Raw genomic sequence first — 21277 nt, forward strand, 5'->3', positions numbered from 1 at the left:
TTACAATCTGAAATATAGCTTATGTTCATGGACGTGATAAATGTACTCTGAGTGTAATGACTGAGAATATTTTGTGTAGATAAAACCCTCATTATGAGAGAATAGTAGCTTTACAAATCTTCTCATCCCCCAAGATGTAACGCTCTCTCTGGAGATGCTTACTCTATTTAGCATCTAATAAATACGTTTTAGAAACTAACTACATTGCACTTTGTTGGTTCTCCTCTATGGGTGCAATTTTCTGCTTGAATTCATGGGGTTCATCTTAAAAAGTGGTCATTACCTGAAATTCAGTAGATTTTATAAGAAGCTTCAATAAATGAAAAGACCTTAAAACAGAAGCTTTGGGGGATGCAATTTTATTTAAGATCTTTAATTTCTTGGCATATGAACAGTTCTTAAAGTAATGTATTTAGTGCACACAAATAATTTTGAACCATGTAATAGTTACTACATTCTGCAGGCATACCCAAAAAAAGGAAAGAAATGTAATGATTAGTAAATAGAGAACTACATTATCTGATATTCTTTAGTTAGAACAATTTATTTTTGTTGAAAGCATAAAATTCCAGAGAACCGAAATGTTTAAATTCTGCTTTTTAACTTTCAAAGCTATTATCACTGAGCATGAATTGCATTTCTTAAACTAGTAATAGTTTGTTTATAACTGTATGTATAAATATTTATGATATTGCTGATTTGAGGGAGATGTCAGTCATAGGCTATTTTCTTGAAAACATGTCTCTTTGAACCTGAAAAAAAAGTTGACTGAATTTCATGACTATTACATATATTATGGATAGATGATTGAATGAAGTAAATGGAAGCACAGTACTATTTCATTAGGATTTGTTACAATTAACCAAGCTGATGCACTGAGCGAGTCATATTAATACACGTATTTTAGCAAAAATAGTCTCTTTACTAAAAATATTCTCTTGCATAAAATACCAGGTATTTACTTGTTTGTTTTCAAGTATCTTAAAATAAAAATATTTCATGTATTAAGGTGTTGATGAAATCAAAAAAAGTGTTTCAAATATATTATGAAGGAAACATCCAAATTACAGAAACTATTCCTTGAGAATATATGGAGAATTTTCAAGCATCTGGGATTTAATTTCAAATGTTGTTTAACTCAATAGTAAATACTGTATTCTCATTGATAAAATAAAGTATTTTATCTACTTGATAAAGTAAAATAAAATAAAATCTTATTATGGTAAGAGTCTATTACCCATATAGATTAGCCTAAATATAGAGGAGAGTAATATAAAATACAGAAGAGAATAATAGTTTAGGAGCCAGGAATAACTAAAAAGATATTATTTAATTATTAAGTTTACTTACATTTCCAGGATATACTGGTCACCCTTGATGTCCTTCTTTTACTCTGCCTTTAATAGACTGGGTCTGTAACACATACATATGTAAAGAGACTGACCTTTCCTTTAATGATACATTTCACTCAAGCTCAAAGGAAGCAATTTTTAATGAACACCTAAAACTGGGAACACTTAGGAAAGACCATGCATTTCCCATGCTCTTTCTCACCAATTAAAATTGCCAACAGTCCACATGCATTAATCTTTTCTGTATAAAATCTTGCAAAAATGATGTTAAAGGGATTTTTTAAGGCAAAGAAAATAGGAAAGGAGGTAAGAAAGGATGAGAGATGTCAACACATTTTTAGAAATCAGACATAAAGAGTGCTATCTTAACAAAAGCAGAAGAACTTATAGACCACATACTTTGAGAGAGAGGAACTCCATAACAGGTGAGTTTATTGGCCTACAGATCCCCAGCAAGTCTTAGCCCTCAGAGGCATCAGATACTCTAGAAACCTCAAGTGACTCAGACCTGTACCCCTGGGGCTAATAATACATTATATGTTAATAAAAAATTTAAAAAATTAATAAAAAAAAAGAAACCTCAAGTGATATGGTCAAAGATCCTTAGGTGATAAGCCTTTTGAGAAAAGCATCCAACATAAAAGAAAAAACAAACCGAAAAATCAAGTTATGAGGAAACAGTGGCAATGCAGATTGCAGAAGAAAACATTAAAAACTATAAGTACTATTTTCAGAAATAAGAAAAATAATCCATCCTTAAAAAGAAGAGGCTGCTATGAAAGAAAGAAGGACATGAGTTTCCAGATTGAATGGGTCCACCAAATGCCCAGCACCTTGTATGAAAATAGATCTACCTGAAGGCAAATAAAGATGATCTATCTTGAAATTTTAGATTGTGAAGGATGAAAAGGAAATTTTAAATTTTTCCTAACAAAGAAGATCAGATCCATGCTACAGAAAATAGGGTGATTCCAAATGTCTTAAAAGCAGTATGGATAGTAATCATTTTGCAATATTTAAGTATATAAAATCAATAAATTGTGTACTTCAAACTTACACAATGTTCTATATCAATTAAATCTCAATGACACTGGGGAAAAAGCAATATGGGCAGCTAGAAAATGAAGCAGTGCCTTCAAAACTAAGGAGAAATGGTTTTCAATCTAGAATTCTATACAATGCCCTAACATTAATTAATTATGAGAGTAAAATAAAGATGCTTTTAGACATGTAAGGTCTCAAATTTTATCTCCCATTAACCCTTTAGAAGATGTGTTTCATCACAAAAATGAATAAATAGTGGTAAGGAGAAGACATGGGACCCATAGGAGAGCTGAAAGGGGAAATCTCAGAATGATTTTGTACTTAATAGCATGCAGCTTAGCCACAAGCAGGAGTTTAGAGGACTTCAGAAGAGGGGGCACGGAGACAGGATGATATGGTTGGGTAATGTAAACTAATCAGTTGATTTATTTTTTGAGCTTTTGAAAAAATATGGATAGGGATTTGAACTATCTGTAGGAAAATTTAAAGAATAATAATAGACAAAAAGTAAACAAAATATAAGGCAAGTATAAACTCCAGATAAAAATTAAGAAATGAAGCTTGGTCATAGTACACCACTTGGCTCAGTAATGAACAGTATTTACGTAGTCATAATAATATAAATATCTTCTATTTAATTTATTCTCCCTAATCACACTGAAAACAAAGACAAGGACTTTGTTTTACTCATCTTTTACCCCCGTTATTTTGCATGTGGTAAGCCTCCAATAAATATTAGTCAAATTAGCCTACAGTTCAAGAATTCTCTACATAATTTGATATTTGTCAACACTATTGACTCTAACGCCATAATTCTTTAAAAAAAATATTGGGGGGAGGGGTGCATTGGGTGCTTCAGGCAGTTGGATGGCCGATTCTTAATTTCAGTTCAGTTCATGATCTCAGGGTCCTCCGATCGAGTCCCATTTTGGGCTCTATGCTCAGCACGGAGTCTGCTTGAGGATTCACTCTCTCCCTTTGCCTCTCCCCCTGCTCACTCTGTGTGTGTGTGTGTCTCTCTCTCAAAAAAATAAATCTTAAAAAAAATCTTGGGGATACTTATGATTAACATGAAATAGGTATCACCATTCAGAAATGCACAGCCAGCAATTCTTTCATTTGAGCCATGAATCCCTGTGCCCCTGTAGAGTCCCAGTTTTACATTCCAAAATGTCAGAGAAGAGGTCACCAAAGGAGAAACCATGTTAATGAGCCATCTCTGCCACCTTGCTTCAGAATTGAGGAGACTGGCAGAAACGAAATGGGTGAAAGAGGGAGAGAAGCCGAAGGTACCAGAATTCAACACAAAATGCCTCAGTTTTGTTATTAGTAACACATAACATCTTGAACGTAGAAATCTGAGAGAACAGGTGTGTCAGGATAAAGGAAATAACAGACTTGTAATGAAGATACTAGACACCATGATTCTCAGTTAGCTCCAGCTTTTTACTCACCTCCCCATATTCCCAACAGATAGCCATCCTTGGTTAATTTAAGTAGAAGAATTTGAAAAGAACAAATATAGGATCATTTACAGCATCTATTCCTAGCATTTTATTTGAAGACATCATTTGCAAAGGGTGGGGGTGGGGGGAAGTGAGGCCAACAGAACAAGAGTGAAACACGTGGATCCTGCATCTAAAGAGTTCTAAATCTACAACAATCAGAAGCATTTGCCATGTTCCGGAAAAATAAATCACTGCAGAATAACAAAGACTTAGTCTGATAAAGATATTGATCCTAAGAGATAAAAGAAGAATCCTACAGCTTCCAGATATTAAAGCAAGACACGTATGAAGGGGAAGAAATCAGGTTGGACTTAAGTTTCTCCCCAGCAAAACTGAAGCATCTGAAGATAAAAATAAGTATGACCCAAAATTTAATATTTAGCCCCTGTTATTCCTTAAACAGAAGCATAACAGTCTTTCTCTAGCATTCAAAATTTAGGGGATATATGACGAATCTTTCTTTAAAAACAAACACAAAAACAAACAAACAAAAACACTACTTAAAGATTGTGTCTAGCCTCCCAAAAGGTTAGTTGAAAAAAGACCTCAGGAATGAAAAAAAGAAAAATGATGAAGAAATTCATTGTGTTTTGTCCACTTAGTATAGAACCAGAGCAAAACAACCATGACAATTGTGGTTACAAAAGCAGGTGGGAACACTGAAACCTGACAATGTAAAAATAATTCTATAGCTGATGAATATGAAAGGAAGAAGGAGAAATGCTTGCCAGTTTTCTTCTTATTATCTTTTTTTTTTTTTAATTTTTCCAGAAGGGAGTCAGTGAATTCTGTCTGAGGTAAAGTATAGATAATTCCATATTCTTAAAGGTTTTCATAATTTTTCTTCTTTTTTCTTTTTAAGATTTTGTTTATTTTAGAGAGAGAGAGAGCATGAGCTGGGGGAAGGGCAGAGGGAGAAACAGACTCCCCACTGAGTGTGAGCACAATGCAGGACTCCATCCCAGGACCCTGCAATCATGACCTGAGCCAAAGTCAGATGCTTAACCAAATGAGCCATCCAGGCATCCCCATAAATTTTTTTAATTTATGTAGACTTTTTGAAAAACTACCTTGTTTGGTAAAGAAATACTTAACTAAAGTTTTGTGATCCTTTTTCAATTCAATTTCCTTTTTTTGGATAAATTCAAGTAAAAACAAGTTAAATACTTTTTTAAAACATGTGTAATTATGTACAAGATTTCCAATATTATTTTTTCTCTTTCTTTTGTGCTGTCTGTATATGGAAGGTGCTGGAAGAATGCTTACCAAATATTAGTGATGGTTTTTCTGGACAATGGGATTTGGGATAATTTTAAAGCTTTATTGTACTTTCCTTTATTGATTTAACTTTTACAGTAAGTTGTGCTATTTTTATGCAATCAATAGAGTTATTATTTGAAAAATTTAAAAAGATACCATGGAACTGAATAAAATTATTTTAATTTGACTGCTGAAGAATAAGTACAGGTATGTCAGGAACATCTACCGACAAAACAAATGTTTACTTACTGAACCATATTTATACTTTCTGCTGGTGTGACTCTTTCAGCTGGTCATTGTTGAGAATCCATTTCAACTTCTTGTTATTGTAGAAAATAACGGCTACTGTGTGTGTAGTTTTCTGTATTAGTTAAGATTCTTTGGTTGCAAGTTACAGAAACCAACCGAGGCAATTTAAGTGAAAACAAAACCCAAAAAAGCAAAGAAATTATTGGAAGAAGATGGGGTAACTCCAAGAATGAAAATATAAATTGGGCTGTGAGAAAGACAAGAACGTGGGATCTCTAGGTGGCTGGGACTAATGACAATCTCTTTTGGGAACCTCCCCCAGGTGGTTGTCTCCAGCTGTTTTTCTTCTGACATCATTCTGGGCAGAATTCAGATATTGGGGAGTGAGTATGCTTAGATGGACTTGGGTCCCATGCCCACCTACATCTTGGAAGAGGGAGAGAACCTTTGATTACAGCCTCTATACTGCACCTTTAGAAAGGAAAATTAAGGGTCTGTTACCAGAAAGTGGGGCTGGAAGTCAGGCAGGTGAAAACCACCCATGCCCTCTATCTTTGCCTCCCTTTAAACTGGCAGTACGGTAAGCTTCTCTCCCACTCAGTAAGCCCCTAGAGGAATTAGCTGATTTAGTTCCTTTATCAGATCTGTTCCTTCATTCCTTTCAAAGTAATTACAGGCTGCTTCTTCCCTGTCTCATGACACTGATTATTAGCTAAAGCTAATTCATCAGCTAGATATAGGTGAAACACCTTTAGCTATCTTTCAGGAAAAGCTTAGTAAATTATTTGTCATTCTCCAACCCAAGAAATATTCTCCCTGTAAGTAAAAGTTTATTAGATACCGTGAGAGGTCTTTGGGTTCAGCCATTTTCTGTCCCAGCTATAATTAGAAAGCTAGACAAATTATATCAACTCCTAGGGAAAAAATCCACACACATACTCTTTTTAATAAATCCAATTTACTCTATTTGCTTGGTATTAACAACTGTTAATGTTATGTCCAAATTCCCTTCCTTCCTCGTTGAAAAGAACTATATCGCTATAGCCAGTACATACAAATGGATAGTTAATTACTCGGCACAGAGGGTTATGTGATTCATCACTGCAATGTGGAAGTGAATGTTGCCAATTGTCAGCTTTTTCCAAACTACATAGTGTTATATGGTTTATGTCCCAATCAATGGTGGCAGAACTCCAGAAAGAAATACTACCTAGATGTCAGGGACTCATTAAACTGATCAGTCTGTGGTCCTTCGTCAGTGATTTCCAAACCTGGCTGTGTATCAAAATCACTTGGTGACATGAAAAAAGGAAAGAAGGAAAAAAGATATAGCCCCCTGATATCCACCCCCAAAGCCACTGAATCAGAATATTCTTAGTTGGATCAGGGACAAATTCAGGATTTTTCACGGCCTGAGGTTTAAACAATTTGAAGTCTCTCTTTAAGAAAGAATAGAAAAGCATCCTTTTTTTTTTTTTTTAACAAATTTTATGAAAACACATTACCCTGTGAATACATTTCTGTGATCCAGGCCTTTATGAAGGTCCATATAAATGATGGACCCTGAAGCTTAAACTTCAGTAGCTTCAAGGTAAGTCTACCTGTGAATTAGGGCCCAAGAATAATGTGTGTACATCTGCAGGTCTGTGACTGTTGTCTCCCTGCCTGTGTAATCATGTGCACTAGTGTGCGTGGTTCAAGCTTGCAGGTGAGTAGATCCAGAACTGGGATTCTCTCTTCCCCCTTGAAAACAAAAAGAATATAGAAAGTTTAGTGTTCTCTGAATCTTTTTTTTTTTTTTTAGATTTTATTTATTTATTTGTCAGAGAGAGTGAGCACAGGCAGACAGAGAGGCAGGCAGAGGCAGAGGGAGAAGCAGGCTCCCCGCTGAGCAAGGAGCCCAATGTGGGACTCGATCCCAGGACCCTGGGATCATGACCCGAGCTGAAGGCAGCTGCTTAACCAACTGAGCCACCCAGGCGTCCCATGTTCTCTGAATCTTAATCTAGTTCTCTAATAAGCTTTAAGAACTCAAATTGAAATGTTTTGAATTTCATGGTTTTATTTCCTTTTCCCTTCTTATGGTAGAAAGGTCCATAAGCAAAAATTGTTGCCAGTATCTAAGCTAATCCATGCTCGGGGCAACGAGCCCCTGAGTTACAGTTGTTCTGGTTGTAGTTAAGGAGGAATAAGTGAGGTTACCTTTTTGTGTTTAGTTTTAGTTTCCAACTAGCTTTATGCTTTTTTTCACAGGATTTCACGTGATTTTAGGTATTGAATTTTGGCACCAGGAAATGTGTTTGTTTGCCTTGAGGAGCAAAGTTAGAGAGAAACCCTCCTGTCAGAAATGTTAAGTTTTTCCCTTCACTCTGGTAAAATACAGAAATCTGTCCAGTACACCTTTTTAAAAACTGGTTTTTACTTCCTTTGTTAAGCAAAGCATGCCTAGTGTTGAAAATTTTTAAATGCAGAAATATATAGGGGAAATATTTATTGCTTATAATCTCCCCCAAAGATTCCTGCAGACATCATAGAGCCCTTTCTGAGTTTTTCCCCTAAGTGCTTTTAAATGTGATATGTAAGATGCACATATTTAAATGAACATGTATTGAACACTAACAAGTGAAGGTGCTGTGCTACACAGTGATGATATAAAGATGAGTAAAGGTGGTCTTTGCTCCTCTCGGAGTTTATATCCCAGGGAAGAAACCAAGAAACTACTAATGCAAGGACACTGAGACACGCAAGGACACTGAGACACACAAGGACACAGAGAGCAGCTACGTAAAATCTTACACAGGAAATTTCTTTCAAATCTAAGTGCCAAAAAAAGATTTCTTTTAACATCCTTGACTCTTCTCTTTCTCTAACTCCACATCTAATCCATCAGCAGTATTGTTGGTCCTCTCTAAAATAGTCATAATTCAACTCCTCCTCCCCATTTTTATAACATAGCCCTGGGCCAAGCCGCTATCACTTCTTGTCTAGATAATTGTCGTGGCCGCCTTCTTGATCTCCTTGTTTCTGCTCTTGCTTCCTTACAGTCTGTCTTCAACCCAGAAGCCAGAGAAGTCCTTTGAAAGTTTAAGTTAGATCATGTCACTCCTCTGCCCCAAATTCTCCAGTGGATTCTAATTTAATTTAGAGGGGAAGCCAGTGTCATTAAAATGATCTGTGAGATGATTTTGACCACCTCCTTTTCCATTAACTCTCCCCAATCTCCTCTCCACCACTCACCATCTTGCTCTTTTGCTCAATCTAAAACAAGCCAGCAACCTTCCTATCTCATGGCCTTGACATTGAGTTTTCTCTACACGTAATGCCTTTCCCTTAGATGTCTGTATGGCTGGTTCCCCCACCTCTTCAGATCTTTGTTCAAATGTCATTTTCTCCATGAGGCCTTCCCTGTTCGCCCTAATTAAAATTGTAGCACTCTCATCCCTGGTCCTTGCTTAATTTTTCTCCAAAGCCTCATCACCACCTGACAAATTGTGTATAATAATTACTTATTTGTATTCAGAATACAAGCCCCACAAGGGCAGGGATTTGATCTCTTTATTCCTAGCTCCTGAAACATTCCCTGGTGCATAGTAGGTACTCGATTAGTGTTTGTTTAAAGAAGAAAGAGATCATATATTCACTCTGCTGACATCCCCATGTGTTCTTCCCTCTTACTTTGGTTTGCTTCCCTTCAATATCAAGACACTTTTACAATGTGGGTTGGGCAGTCTGATAACAACGTGTTGTCAGCAGCCTTGGTACCTCTCGAAGGTAGTTGCTGTAGTCACATCCTGCTCTGCCCTGCACTGGGTCACGTAAATATTTGTATCTGGTGCCCGCTTGAAACTGACACCGTGTCTTTAGGGTGGTCTGCAAAATATAGCTCAGAAAGATGGACAAGGCAGTTATATGACAGAAACACTAATGTACTTTTCCATATCCATGAACCAACATATTTAAGCCTGGCATTCACGTCTCATAAAGTGGGGAACTCTAATATAATGTCAGCATTTTGAAAAAGATGGATAATTCTTTGATAAGTAATATATGTATGTATGTAGGCTACAATAAAAAAGAATCATTGAACCAGGGACTTTAAGGTTCTCAGCCAATGTTAAGAGTAGTAAGGCTTTTTTTCTTGTTCATCTTGGATTCTAAAGTTTAATAAAGGATTATCAAGGGAACCTAATATTCCACTCAGAAGGCTGGTTATTACCAAACATAGCACCACTGAAAACCAGGGCAGTGGATTGGATTCCTGTTAAATGGAGGTTAGTTCTAAATATGCCTTTTGTTTATTACATGTTCAGAAGTCACGTACTCAAAAGATAGTTTCTACCTACCCAATCAGATTTGTGTCTTCCTGCTATTAAAATAAAAATGTGAAAAACATAAAAGGTAAAAAATACTTATCCTTGCTTCTGATGAATTTAAAGACCTTTAAAAAAAAATTCTTCACTTGAACTCTTACTTTTCCACCAACTTGTTTATCTCATAAGAAGGAAAACAGGTGCGGCCTATAAATAATGTTGCGTTTCCATTTCAGGATGTATAGGGCAAGAGAGTCTTCTCCCCGAAAGGTCAAGGGCCACAGCCAGCTCGTTCCCTTTGTCAGATACGACTTGCGTTGTTGCTACTCTGAACTCAGTGAACAGAGTTCTGTAAAATGAATGCCCCTACGTGCAGTGTCTTGAAAATCCTGCCATAATTCAAAGTTTTCACTCTAATGTTATCCACCGTTGTTGGGCAATTTTTGTATTATATTTATTTTTCACTTGATTTTCAGAGATTTCGAGTTCCTATATAAAGCATACTCCACAGTCTTTGAAATTCCACAAATAAATGAGCATTTGGAAAGCTTTCTATAACTGTAATTCTTTTAAATTTACTTTCTTATTTTAAGAAACTTTAAGATTTTTCATGTCTCCAGAGGATAGACTAAGTTTATTTTACTGGTACTTTCCCTCAAATTATGTGGAAAATTATCTGTTGTCTAGAAAGCTATTATTTGCTATGTAGTTTAATAATAGAAAACTTACATGCCTTTCCTTGTTTATCAATTTAATTTAATAGATATTTACTGAGTACTTGTAAGGATAAAAGCACATAATTTTATGCTAGGATTTTAAAACAATGTATGACACCATGACAAGATGCACAATAGCATTAGTGCTTATGGAAATGAAAATTAAGACCCACGATAAGGTAGCAATTCACCCACACCAGAATGGCTATAATCAGAGAGACGGATATTACCAAGTATTGGCAAGGATGTAGAGACACTGAAAGCTTCATACATTGCTGGTGGGAGTGTAAATCATAGAGCCACTTTGGAAAATATTTTGGCAGTTTATGAAGTTCAACATACATTTAACCATACAACCCATAAATCCCACCTCGCTCCTCAGTAGTTGCCTAGATGAAAGGAAAACATACGTCCACACATGTGTGTTCATGTTTACAGTAGCATTATACTTCATAGCCAGTAGAATGGAATGTTCGAGGGCATTGAGAATAAATGGACTACCGGTACACACGACAATGTAGATGGACAGCTGAAAAACCAGAAATGAGAGCGCACAGTGTTTAACTCTATGAATATGAAGTTCAAACACAAGAATACTCGTCTATGTGTTTATTGTTTAAAAGTCAGGATAGTGGTTATCCTTGTTGGCAGAATAGTAGTGACTGGCGTTGGGGACGAACAAGCTTCCGCAGTGTGGTCATGCCCTGTCTCTCAATCTAGATACTGTTTCACAGCTGGGTTAACTTTGTCAGAATCCATCAAATTGTACCCTTAGGACTTGTGCAATTTTCTGCATGCATGCTATACTTCCAAAAAGTTCATTGAAACTGTAAAAAATGAGTGACACTTGATTTTCAGAGATTTAGAGGTCCTAGTAAAGCATTCTCCACGTTCGCTGCTTCCAAGACTTTACAATCTAGTAGGAAGACAGGCATGTTGATAAATAATTCTACTATGAAACAAACGCTGATAAGTGCTGCATTAGAAATATAAGTAAGTGCAATGAAGTAAAGAAAAATATTTACTAAAAATAGAATATGGTCACTGTCCAGTTACTACCTAATAATAGGAGGAATATAATGGTAATGTATAAAAATGGAAGGAAAGGATATAAATTAGAAATAAAGAAATTAAAAAGTATTGGAGTCTATGCAAGAAGTCATTACTGTTTGAGAGATAAAGTTATATTAAAATATCAGAACACATAGCTCTGCAGATCCTTAACAACGAGTTCTTTTGTTTTCAGTCGACTGACTTTGCCCCAGTCGGAGGCTGTTCTAGGGGTTCTCCGCCCTGCCTGCCCACCAAGATCCAGGGAGCTTTCATCGCTTCTCCTGAATCAGAATCTCCAGGGGTGGGACTTGGGCATCTGTACTTTTTCTAGGCCCCTGTGATTCTCCGGAAGCGCTAGGGCTAGGCACCACTGCTGTAGTCCCCGCAGGGTGGAGGGAGCCCTCCCTGGGACCATCACACCACAACAAATGTCTCCAAGTGTCCTGTCTTTGTTTCCCAAAACAAAGACAGGACACTTCTGTGCTTCTGTGGCTTCTACAAAGAAGAGCACTTCTCACATTTATCTCTTTGTACCCATGCCAAGAAATTTCTTTGCAAATGGCTTTTATCCAAGTATTACATGAAAGATGTTAATCCTACTGTTAAATTTTAACCCTCGTTCTTTCAAGCACTAGGGCATTTCTTCTGATTGTGTTTCAGGTACAGAGATCCGTAGCGGAGGATAGAACTGGAAAGGACAAAATGGCAGCTGCAGGTCACTTGTTAATGCACTCGTATGACTAATCTTCCTCCTCTGAAGAGAAAAATGTATTTCTAGTGGTAACATTTATATATCAGATTGTTCACTGTGAAAATAATACCTGCTTTCACTTGGGAAATTTTAGTTCTCTCCTTAGTTCATTCACTTGTGATCTGTTATTAGCTTATCTGTGTGTTTTAAATCTTTGTTTCAAAATACCTTTTTTTTTTTTTTAAAGTAATCTCTACATTCAGCATGGGGCTCGAACTCACAATTCGGAGATCAAGAGTCACATGCCCCACCAGTTGAGCCAGCCAGGTGCCCCAAAATACTTTTAGAATTGCAGAAAAGTTGCAAAAATAGTAGATAGTTCACATACACTGTTCTCCTGGCTACCTCTGATGTTGTCAATTCATATAACCATAGTATAATTATCAAACCAGGAAATTAACATTGAAAACAGTGGGATAACTAAGTTCCAAATCTTATTTGAATTTCACCAAGTTTTTTTCCCCTAATTCTTTTGTCTATTCCAGGATCCAATCCAGGATCTCACAGTTGGGGTGTCTCCTTAATCTTCTCCTGTCTGTGACACTTGCCCATTCTTTTCTTACATTCCATTACCCCTGCCCTTTAGATCTGTAGAATATTTCTCAGTTTGGGTTTGTGTGGCGTTTCCTTATGCATAGATGGAGATTATTTATTTTGGCAAGAATACTGCAGAAGTGCTCAGGGGGTACATGGTATCTCTATGTGTTATTGCCGGTGATGTGAATCTTGCTTGGTCTTTTGGTTAAGGTTGTGGCTGCTGGGTCTCTTCTGATTTTAGCATCCGTTGGTGGATTTGGCCTGCAACAGTTATTACTGTGGTCTTTGCCTGACAATTGTTTTGTATTTCCCCCATTCCTTCCTCACTTATTAATTGGGATTTTTCTGAAGGAAGATTTGTCCTAGCTTGCCTATCTATCTATCTATCTATGTATCTCTACCATATAGACTTGTGGATGCTTATTCAGTTTTCTCAAGTATAGCCCAATACTCTCATTATTTATTTTGATGCTCAAATTGTTCCAGCTGTGGCCACTAGCAGCAGCTTCTGATTGGATCCTGTGTCTTTTTGACATGCCCTCATTCTTTTTTAAGCACTTCTTTTTTTTCTGATATCACAAGATGTTTCAAACTCATCTTGTATTTTCTTTGCCCCAGTCTAGGAATCAACCATTTCTGTAAGAAGCCCTAATTCTTTTTATTGGAGAATGATATTTATAAACCAAGATCTGGGTGCTAGTGGATCACTGCTACTGGAGCATCATTGTTCCTAGACTCTCTCAGCTGAAAAAGATAGGAAGTATATGTCTGTATACTAAGCCATGCGTGCGCATACATCATATTTATTAGTTATATTGATATCTGTATATCTGTTATATATACATATGTATGTATGACCATGAATTCATTCTAATACCTCTGATTCCAGTTCAGTAACACTGGGATCTTTATAAACCTCTCCTCTTTTCTTATTTATAACTTCTTTCTCTAACAGTAAAAAGACCAGCTCTCATTATTTACAATCCTAGATTACACATAAAGTAGTTACTGAATTGCTAACTCATACCCCTGTGAGAAATAGATTTACTAACTGGAGTACAGTATTTGCTGACAGTTCTTTTTGGGTTTCACCTTACAATATCCTGCCGAAATAATGTTTTCCAAAGTGACTTAATTCTTAATTCCCATCCCCTTCTGTGTGGTTATTTTATTCGCCTGGGTCATGCTCTTCATTTGTAATACAATTAGCTTCATTTGTTACTGTTTGTATTCTACTTGTCTTTCCTCCAAATCCTTGTTGGTTTTAATTTTTTTTTATTTTGGGAGGTATGTAAAATGTTACCGTGATGCTCAGTCAAGCTATATCCAAAGAGATCTTCCTGGAAGTGTCCCTTTCTCCTGACCCCTTACCCCCCACATTCCATGCCCCCTTCTTTCTCCCCTTCCCCACCAACACTCTGTAGTTAAACAGTCCCTATTTTCTGGTTTATATTTCCCTTATTCCTTTTTCACAAAGGAGCAGATTTGTATGTGTTTTTTTATTACATTCTCTTTTATATGGTGTTAGCACACCATATAAATCCTTGCACTTTACCTTTTTCGCTGAATGATTTAGAAGTTCCTAGTGATCTTCCCCTGTTCATTTTTTTTCAGCTGTGTAGTATTCTATGAATGTGTAGCATCATTTAACCATTCTCCTATTTGGGAGTATTTAGGCCATTTCCATTATTTTGCAGTAATAATCGTTGCTCCAATGAATAAACTTACATATATATGTAATTTTGTACTATTAAAAGTGTATTTGGGGGGCAGATTCCTAGAAATGGAATGTCTTAGTCAAAATTGAGTACCTATGTGCTCATGGCTTTCAGTTCCTCTGTATGCCTATGGGAATGCCTTCTAGTGGGTTAATGTATATCCATGATCTCTATATAAGTTACTGAGTCACATTTTTTAACTTGTGTAACTTTTTAGAATTTAATTTTTTTACTGTACTTAGCACATTAAAAAGTATATTAAAATTGCACTGAGATTAGGAATTAGTCTTGCATAATTTATCCCTCTTCAAGGCTCAGTAAATATCACCATAATGTGTCAACAGGTTCTAATGAAGGTAGTAATCACACATTACACTTACAGCCCTATCGTCCCAAATGCAGTCCATGAGTTCATGCTCACCCATGGAGAGTGGGTAGTTCAGGAACCAGCACTGACATAATGACTAAGTGCTTATGTAATGCTCTCATTTGCCCAGAGCATTTTATTTTTCAAAACCCTTTCAAGTCTTTTCATTTCATATCAACTGCACCACTGTAGAATGCTTTAGGGAAATATCACATAGATCATGACACTTATATAGGACAAAGTCCCTTCCATGTATTATGTCATTTGAACTTCAGACCAACCCTGAGAAGTAAGGACATAGAGTCAACATCCGCATTGTCCAGATGAGGAAGCGGAGACTCAGAAAAGTGAAATACCCCAAGATCAGACATCAACTAAGTAGTGAGACTGGAAATGAATTAGAGACTAGACCACACTACAAGTTTCACAGCTAGCTTGTGAACAACAATGAAAAAATATCCAGAGGTGTAGGATGCAGTCACAAAGAGGTAAGTTGCTCTATAGATTGTGGAATTTAAAGATTCTATTGGACCCGTGGTTATGGTCACAGGGTAAATCTTTGGCTACCTATAAGCTTATAATGTTGTAATGTTGTAATGTTGAAGTCCTGAATGGTGGTAGAAGGCCCCAGGCATCTAACGCAGTCCATCTGGTAGGTGACAGGACTGAGAGCCAATTCTCAGCTTATTCTCCACTCTCCCACTTAGTATCTTGTGACTGGGAAAGTTATTTAGTCTTTCTGTGACTCAGTTTCCTGACCTTCAAAATGGAAATAATAATAAAACTTCGCAAGGTTTCTGAGAGGATTAAATGAGACAATATGCCTAAAATTCTTAGCCCGGTGCCTGACACGGGGATGGTCAATGGATATTGGGCAAAGTGCTCTGGCGTGAGTACTCACTCATGAGGTGTTGGCTAAGCAACTGAAGGAGCGAGGAATGACAAAGTGTAATTCTTACTTCAGTATATAGAACTATGTCAAAACAAAGACTCAATACCCTGATTTATCTTCAGTTGTCTTATTTACTGCTTATTTTCATTTGGACAAGAAAGGGGGGAAGAAAGGGAAATACTAACCACCAGAGTTTTTAGCAGTTAGAATCAATAGCTATTGACTCTTCATTTGCTTATAAAGCAGCCTCTGAAAAATCCTCAGATCGTTTGTTTTTATCCTTTCCTGGCTGGTACAGGGCTTTCATGTTCTAGCCCCAAACCTAAATAAAAGTACACAATCTACTGACCTGGGGCCATCCTGCAACTTGTCCTCTGTCGTCTTTTGAAATCAGAGTTTGAGCACTCTGTATTGAAAGAAATTTCTTCTATGTATCTTCTACTTCATTTATCATAGGAGATCCTCGGGATATCATAACTAGTGAAAATTATGACGATACCAGATATAACAGTTTTCTTAGTGCAAGGACACTGCTGGGATTAACCTCGGATACAGCTTCCACACACAAAATACCACTCAGACCATTCAGCAACCAAACCTTTGGCAGCTCCCCCTCCATCCCGCTCCCACTTCCTTGGAAACCGAATGTTGAGGTAGCATGTAAAGATGACAGCATGAACAAATTCACGGCACGAGGAACTTCTAGGAGAAAAAAAAATTGTCCTTTGTAGCATGTTCACTGGAAAACACTGGGATCCTGGTTGTTTTTGTAAACCTTAAATGTCTGGCAACTTAGAAGTGCCTTGATACGTGAATGCGTGGGCATGAATTTCCTAGTTAAAAGAAAAAAATTACCAAGGTAATTAGCAAAGAGATTTTGCCAAGTTCTTTTCTGTGAGCTCTAAGAGTTAACATTTATTTACATGAGTAATTCACTCTGCTCTTATCAATCTAGTCAATTGGAAAATATCATCCGCCTTTAATGTCACAGAAATCAACGCATCCTATCTTAGAATGAGGAAATAATTAGCAAACATTTTCTTTCCTTTTTAATATGTGTGGCATTGTTTTCAGGGTTTTCATTTACAAACCAATGCACCATAAACTTATTCTGGCTGGAGGTGTTGAAGTCTGTTTCTCTGCCCAACAAATGTAGAGGTGTGCACGTCTATCAAATCAGATACCGTAGCAAAGAGCCACCTTCACCAATTGGTCGCTCTGACAGGGTGAGGGGTAATGGAGCAGCGATAAATAGTGCGTATCGTAGATTATGAGATAAGCATTTGCACTTTAGTTTAGTGGTACAGTGCTAAACAGTCAAGAAGACTAGAGATACTGATAGTCTGCAGATGACAGGCTTCATTTTATATGTTAATAGAAGGAAAACTTCTAATAATGGTGAGGAAATTTACCATAACAAACGCATTCCCTTTACTGCACTCTAGCACGGCACCAATTAAGTTCAACTGTATGTATAATGTACTCTTAATTCCTAACAGTGCCAAGAGGGCCTAATGTGAAAAATATTGTATAGTCTTACACTTTACAGATCATGAACAGATGGAAAAAATTATGTCAGTCGGTAAGGAAATTCACATGCACTATAACACACCTCAAAATGGTGCTTCCGTGGATTTTTTCTTTTAAAAAATTATTCAAGTTATCTTGGGTGAAATTTAGTTTCTACTTGGGGTTTTCTGTAACCTTATATATGTAATTCATTTTAATTTATTCCTTCTGCAGATGTGAATGTTTGAAAGTACAGGTAACCTTGTAATGAGTAAAACTGATAAGAGGCTGTGTTCCCATGAAAGGGGAATTATGGAATGATTATTCACTTTGTGCAAGGGTTTGTCACAGAGCAAGCTTTCCTAAAGCATTTCAAATTTAATTTCGTTTACAAAACACTCGTTTACACACAACCTTTCAGGAACAAATTTAGTGAGGAAATGAGAGGAATGGTCACAATAAGATAGAGGCCCCTTACACCACTAACATTTATGCTTGCTTTCTCTCTCTCTCTGTCCCCCCTTGCAGCGCTGATAGCCATCGGCCGGTATAGCATGACGATAGAGACTGTGGATGTCGGATGGTGTAAGGAAATTACAGATCAAGGAGCCACCCTCATTGCACAGAGCAGCAAATCCCTGAGATATCTGGGGCTGATGAGATGCGATAAAGTAAGAGTTATCTCTCAAATTTGTTTTCTGTGTATCAGTGTAGGTAATAGCTTTCTAGCATACTCTCTCTATATATATCTATGTACCATGCACATACAGGTACTATGATAGCTACTCATCGCAAGATGCCTGATTTTTAAAATGAATCTGAGATTATTTTTGCATTTCTCTGTTTAAAAATGAATTTTGTGCTTATGCAGAAAGGAAAAGCAGTCATACTCAGTCAAATTAGATTTTGGCCTCCTCTCCCTAAGTCCATGAACCAAAATTAAAAAATGTTTGCATGGCACACAGCAATGTGCAGGGTCTAACAGTAAAATTCTTTTCTGGGTTCCAAGTTTCCTGCAAGAGTAAGGGGGAAAGAATGGTGCCAAATTGGTTTTTCGCAATTTGAAGTGTGTGATTTCAGTGTTCAACATCTATGTATTCCAGCCATCTGGGGGCAAGAAAGGGCCAGGGAGGGGATATTATGTGGGAATTTGCACCTTTCCACCCTTAAGATGCCACTTTTAGCACATGATGAGAAATGGTCCCAAGGTCCCACTGAAGGTGTGTGGAGCTAGCCAGGAGATGTGGGTGTGAGTTTGGGAAACTGTGCCACATTTAACTGAAGACTGAGAAGAAAAATGATAAAAATATGCATTGATCACCAGCCACTACAGAGGTGCTTTCTCCCCTGTTACTTCCATGTCTCCCCTATAAATCTAGAAGGTGTGTATCTGCACTGCGAAGGGGAGATAATGGAGGCTCAGAAAGACCAGGCACTGGCTAGAGGCTACTTACCCAAGGTCTGACCCCAGGTCTTTGGAGTCTGGGTGGGGGTCGTGGCACACCCTGGGTGCAGTCTTTGGGCAGAGATGGCTTTCTTGGGGAAGATCCACCTCAGATACTTGCTCAGAACTTGCTAGCATCTTAAAATAATTTACACATGTGTGCTACTTTTGCAAATGGTGATTAGGGACAAATCTAGCAAAAGAGAGTGAAACTAAATATATATTTCTCTCCAAGGACATGCATTTTCTAAATGTAGCATATTTGGGGGCAAATAGGAGAATGGCCCAAATCCTTTGTGTGCTATGTCATTTTTGTTAATTGACCTAGTTCTTGTCTCCAAATGCTTTAAAATCCCAACTTATACTAGGCCTTTGCCAGTTAGTTATGTTTAGAGAGAATTTACTATATATTCTCAGCTGAGCCTAAAAAGCTGACTGACTTTGTTACTAAGCAACAGCACTGAGACCCAGGGGCTGCAAGTTTCCATCAAATTTCACTACTAACCAACCTGATGCTGCTACTAACCCTGTCACTTTAAAATGACTTCTTTTAGGGGCATCTGGCTGGCTCGGTCAGTGGAACATGTGACTCTTGATCTTGGGGTCATGAGTTCAAGGCCCATGTTGGAGACTACTTAAAAATAAAATCTTTAAAAAAAAAAAAAAGATTTCTTTTTAAAACAAGTTAAAGAGTCTACAGTAGACAGAGTATGCTAGAAACACTAAACAATGACAACAGCTTTGCTCAGTGTCTGCCAGAAGAAACTACTACCTGGGTACTCCCAACAAAGGGCACCAAAACATACGTGTTCAAAATGTATCTGCGTATCCATGAGCATTCTTAAAAATTACTGTATTTCTCGTCCACACTCATTAGATTTGTTGAGGTCAGCCTCACCTTCAGAGATGAGTTGTAGAAGTTTGTGTTCCAATTAGTATAGGAGATTATTCCAGACATATTTGCTGACCAGCATCTTGCTTATTTTAAGTGAAGGAATAGATCCTTTTCTACCCAAATGCAAATTCCTCCAAAGTGAGATGGGGAGGCTGTTCTGATTAACGGTATCCCTGAGACTGTAGTAGTCCTTTCCTCAGGTGGCCTCTGAATCCTTTCTCCAGCCAGTGAGCTGCTCTGTGAGCTGCTGGCTCTAGCACCACCATGTCTGCCCTTGGCCGGCTGCAGAGCAGCCTGGCCCCGGGGCATGCTGGGTCCAGCCTTGCTGCCTGGCGTCCCTAGGCTTATGGCAGCTCAGAGCCAGACACGAGAGGTTCTGTGAGGACGGAAGAGGTTTCCAAACCACCCACAAAGTGCAAGTAAAGCCTTGCACATAATAGCCTGTTTGTTGATTTAGTTGGATGGAAATTGAGAGTTAAGTAGCTACTCAGCTTTCAAAATTTATGTTATGCAATCTATCTCCAGATTTCAAATTTTTATCAAGACTCAGAAAGACTTGAGTAGCAAAGAGGTTAAAATAGCTGAGGGAATGAACTTGGAGGCCAGAGTTCGGGTTCAAATCTGGGCTCTGCTCTCTGTAGTTTCATCTTTGGTGGTTGCCTACTCAGTGCCTCTGTTTCCTCATTTGTAAAACGACAATAACTATAGTACCTATCTTGTAGCGTTGTTGTGAGCATTTAAATAAGTGAACATATACCAAATTCTTAGAATAATCATGTTGTCTTAAAATACTCAGTGCTACTGATTATCCTTATCAATGTCATATTAACCTGTGTTTTGATACTTGAAATTTCCAAATGGGAAAAAAATTATACTGCCTATTGTCCGATTTTGAAAAGAAATTAAAGAGAGAAAATATAAATTGAGATTAGAGAAGGCATTGCCCTTTTACTTTTTCCTCAGTTAAATTTAAAATTAAGATTATTATTTTCTGTACTTAGATGTCAATAGTTACATTTTCTACACACTCGACAAAGGGAAACTAATACCTCCTGGAACACTCTGTATTTGGAATCAACTTACAGACCTGGGCAGAGGGATGCAGAAAGATTTGCGGTGGGAGAAGAGGTTGAGTTGAAGATAAGACAATTCAAATAGGCAGGGAAACAAAAAAAAAGTAATAATAATGGAGAAAAATAAGAATAGAAATAGAAAACACAGAGACATCATCATCAAAACACAGAGACATCAAAACACAGAGGCTGGGCCTCTATGGAGAAAAAGACCCTATTATCTATCTCAGTGTGATCAGCTGTGCCAACCAATAATTAAGAACAAAACTAGTTTGGGTCTATCGGCCTTCTCTTTGTACCCTAACCAAATTTGCTAACTATTAATAACTCGCCAATTTGAGTTCTTCCCCTTTCTGCACACCAACTGGTGACAGAGGAGAGGCAAGAGACCTTGACAATCTATACAATTAACCCCCTTGTCAGGAATGTTGTCGCTGGGATCCTGCTTTGGGGAGAGATGGGGTCAGTGATGTTTGTGTGTCCCAGGCTTGAGTTCTGTGATCCTGTGGTTCTGCGAAATATTGAGGGCAAGTAATATTTTCTTTCACATGCAGCCAGTTTCATTTGGGGCCACTTACATTTAATTTGGAAGCTGTATT

At 37.5% G+C, this 21277-nt stretch overlaps 1 protein-coding gene across 1 annotated transcript in view; it reads left to right on the forward strand.

Moving 5' to 3' along the window:
• The window catches only part of FBXL17 (F-box and leucine rich repeat protein 17), a gene marked incomplete at its 5' end in the record, with an annotated part of 499405 nt that overhangs the window by 461440 nt on the left and 16688 nt on the right, over positions 1-21277 (forward strand). Inside the window, one exon of the mRNA XM_080803904.1 lies at positions 17795-17937. Within this exon, the coding sequence (XP_080660030.1) occupies positions 17795-17937 (143 nt within the window). The remainder of the gene's footprint in view (positions 1-17794; positions 17938-21277) is intronic.

The sequence above is a fragment of the Martes martes genome, assembly GCF_963455335.1.
Source record: "Martes martes genome assembly, chromosome: 5".
Taxonomy (NCBI): domain Eukaryota; kingdom Metazoa; phylum Chordata; class Mammalia; order Carnivora; family Mustelidae; genus Martes; species Martes martes.